Consider the following 3484-nt stretch of genomic DNA (forward strand, 5'->3'; position numbering starts at 1 on the left):
AATTCATCCAAATTACTCCTTTTACACAAACTTCTTGCAGTTACTGAGTTCACTGTTTGGGTTCATTGTACAGTTTTGAATATAATATAAAATATCCATAAAATATGTCACTTTATAAGAGTCGTCAGTGTACTCAATAATAGAAAAGGGGTCCCTTAAAGCAAAATGTTGGGAACCACTGGCATAGAGCAGACGTACAGCTATAAATCAGTATTTCTGTCAGCTTTGCCCCAAATTCAACCCTAAAGTGGAGCAATCCTCTGCAGCCACAGTCTCAATCTCTGGAATACCGTCGCCCAAGACGTCTGCAGGCAGATTCACATTTCTGTCTGTAAAACCAGCGAATCCTCCGCTGCAGGACAGTAAAAGAGAGACTCAGACCGGCCAAAGAATTACAGAAGGTATTTGTTTTCCTTCCAGCAGCAACAAAAATGAAATGAATTCCTGCTCTCCACCTGCAGGAGTCTATTCATCCATTCCATGGTGCACCTGTTCAGCCTCCAGCTGCTAACCAATCACATCAGAGGAAAGCAAAGCTGTGCTGGTTCTACAGAACTGTGTCAGTCAGAAACCACAGAGACACAGAAACACATTGTTGGTTTTCACGAGGTTTCTTGACAAGAAGAGAAATACAGAATGAACCCCTTCAGTAAAGTTTACCAGATGTCAGACTTGGAGTCGTAGCCCTGGTGGTTCAGCACCTCTGGACTCATGTAGTACGGCGTCCCTGTGAAGGTGGTGGCCAGATCACATGATCCCATCAGCAGGCAGGAAACACCAAAGTCACCTGAAAACAGACAAGGAACAACAGCCTCAGGGAAGGTCATGGAGGGTGGAGACGGGATCATTTAACAGAGACCTGACAGGTTGTTGTTGTTAAGATATTTACCACAAGCAGTGGTGGAAAGTACTGTACTTAAGACCTAAAAGGGAGGCCGGTTTTAGCACCATCATGTTTAAATCAATCTAAAATAATAATATCTAGAGCATTCATTCTTTTTGCAGCAGAAAGCTAAGGCTTCCATGTTTACCATCATAATGCTGTGCACTCCAGCCAGTAAAAATTAGCATATCTTCAAAACTAAAACATTTACGTAGTTCAAATAATGTCCAAAAATATTTTGTTCATGTTTCTATTTAAAAATCTTTCAATAAAAAATATGAGAAAATGTAAATCATCAAGATACTCAAAGAAACATCACAATAAGCAAATAGCCTGTCTGTCTGTACAGATGAGGAAAATACACTCCGAGAATACAGTTCATTCAGACATTTCTTTCTTGATGCAATGCAGAGCTATTTAATTGGCAATAATATGCATTTGATTGATTGAATAATTTTAATGTACTTGAAAGTGTACACTGAATTTTATCAAGGAAAAAAAATCAAGATACTAAATGACTCAGATCAGATAAAGGGATATAAATCTTGATCAGGACATGGGTAGCGATAAGGTTGTTCCATTTCGAAGGCTCCTTCAAATGCGGCCTTTGCCTGAACTTGCAGGATCCACTGCTACGCTGATGATAACAAATTTACTTCTCCTTCAAGCCAGATAATGTTAGCTGTCTGAGCAATTTAATGGAGTGATTAACTGCTACTGAGAAATGGATGACCTCTAACTTTCTTAAGATAAACTCAAACAAGACAGATCACCTAGCAAGCAAACTACAACTGTTTATTGGTCCACTGGCAACCGATATAAAACATCTAAATAACCCTTACTCTAAACCTTTAGCCAGAAATCTAGGAATCACATGTCATTAACTGTTTACATGCCTAGGTAAATTCTCAGTGGCTCAGCTTCAGCTTGTGCAGAACGCAGCAGCTCGAATTTTAACCAACACCAATCGTAGGTCACATATTCCTCAAATTCTCCAAAAAGACATGGTCTAGCCCCCAGCTACATTATAGAACTCTTAACTTCCTGCGCTGTGTCGTAACGTTAGATCCTCATGCCTTCCTTCATTAACTGTCCCTAGGTCAAGGCTGGTCACTATTATCATGTCGATCCTCCTCGGCCCAACTAATCCTTGATTAAGATTCAGTGCGCCCCAGCGTCCCCAAGCCTTACTGCAGCAGTAACCAGGAGTACACTTTTAAAGGTATATCCCAGGAGCCACGTGAAGCCTTCAGGATGTTGTCTGCTACTTTTTTCCCACAGTTATGTCCTGCTTGCCCAATACTTTCGACGATCACAAGAGGATAATGAGCCTTCCCAATTTGGGGCTCTCAGGGGTCCTAAAACCCCTTTTTAAATGCAAATATTATATTTGCATAATGATTAGCTGGAGGCACGTTTCTATTTAGGATCCTGTTTTTAAAAGTTTTGAGTGAGAGAGTTGAAAGCAACATGAGAGAAACAAACCCACATCCAACACACAAACACACAGTAAGATTCCCCATGTCCCATGAGCCTTTGCAGCAGAGTAGGAAACTCACCGATTTTAACAAGGTTTCGTTTCAGGAAGACGTTCTTGGCCTTCAGATCTCTGTGGAGGATTCGCCTGCAGGGAGTGGCGCAGCAGTCAAAGAAACGGGACAAAAAGACATTAACATCAACAATTGTTTATTGATCGATTCATTTAATTACTGTTTGAATGACGGATACTGTGATGTGTGAAGCTACAGAACCTGTACGTCAGCTTCCAGTTCACTACCTCTATGTACTCACCAACCTTTGACCTCCAGCCAAATGCTGCGAGGTAGCTAATGAAGCTATTTAACATAATTATCCTGAAAATGTAGAATATGCAGAAAGGAAAGAAAAAAAAACATTGCACTTGGGGAGGAAAGGGGAGAAATCCAGGTTACCATGGCGACAGTAACCCCACCTGTCATGCATGTAGTGAAGGCCGAGCAGCAGCTGGATGAGCCAATCGATGACCTGGAGTTCGGGGAGGCTCCGCCCAGCTTGTCGCACCTCCTCTAGCCTACAGTCCAGATCCCGATCCTGACAGAGAGAGAGAGGGGAGAAAGAGAGAGAGTGAACACAATAACTGCAAGAAGTTTGTGTAAAACAAGGAATTTGGATAAATTTTGAGCAGATTATTTCCTGTGAATGTTGATCAGAGATGAGTTTTCCTGATATTTTGATACATTCTCCGTCTGTATTCAAGACTGTTGATCTGAGACTGAAGCTCTGTCACTGTACACTGCAACCAGCCCTTATCCTGTTTATATCTTAAATAATAATCTAAACTTTAAAAATAACTATTTAATTTAGATCTAGATAAATGAACAAAATGCTGAGACAAAGGCCCACTGTGTATTTAAATAAAGTTCTATTACACTAAAATCAGAAGACCTGTTTACACAGACAGCAGGTCGAACCCGCTTACCCCTGCCATTGTAACAGTGTATGGGCAGCTTTACCTCCTAAACACACACAGTTTTTTCACGTCCAACTGTTGTGATTTTAAAATTATTGTGTGGCACTTTAAATAGCCAGCATCAGCTATACATGATGTCAAGTGTTTCTAAT

At 40.8% G+C, this 3484-nt stretch overlaps 2 protein-coding genes across 2 annotated transcripts in view; one reads left to right on the plus strand and one right to left on the minus strand.

Annotated features, from left to right (window-relative positions):
* The window catches only part of LOC118336472, a 744338-nt gene that overhangs the window by 337922 nt on the left and 402932 nt on the right, over positions 1-3484 (plus strand). The gene's annotated exons all lie outside the window — the stretch shown is intronic.
* The window catches only part of nek11 (NIMA-related kinase 11), a gene marked incomplete at its 3' end in the record, with an annotated part of 38490 nt that overhangs the window by 12558 nt on the left and 22448 nt on the right, over positions 1-3484 (minus strand). Inside the window, 3 exon segments of the mRNA XM_035673129.1 lie at positions 661-787; positions 2443-2507; positions 2835-2953. Coding sequence (XP_035529022.1) covers positions 661-787; positions 2443-2507; positions 2835-2953 — 311 coding nt within the window.

This window comes from Morone saxatilis, unplaced genomic scaffold (assembly GCF_004916995.1).
Source record: "Morone saxatilis isolate NCDOM2014 unplaced genomic scaffold, NCSU_SB_2.0 Contig24, whole genome shotgun sequence".
NCBI classification, from domain to species: domain Eukaryota; kingdom Metazoa; phylum Chordata; class Actinopteri; family Moronidae; genus Morone; species Morone saxatilis.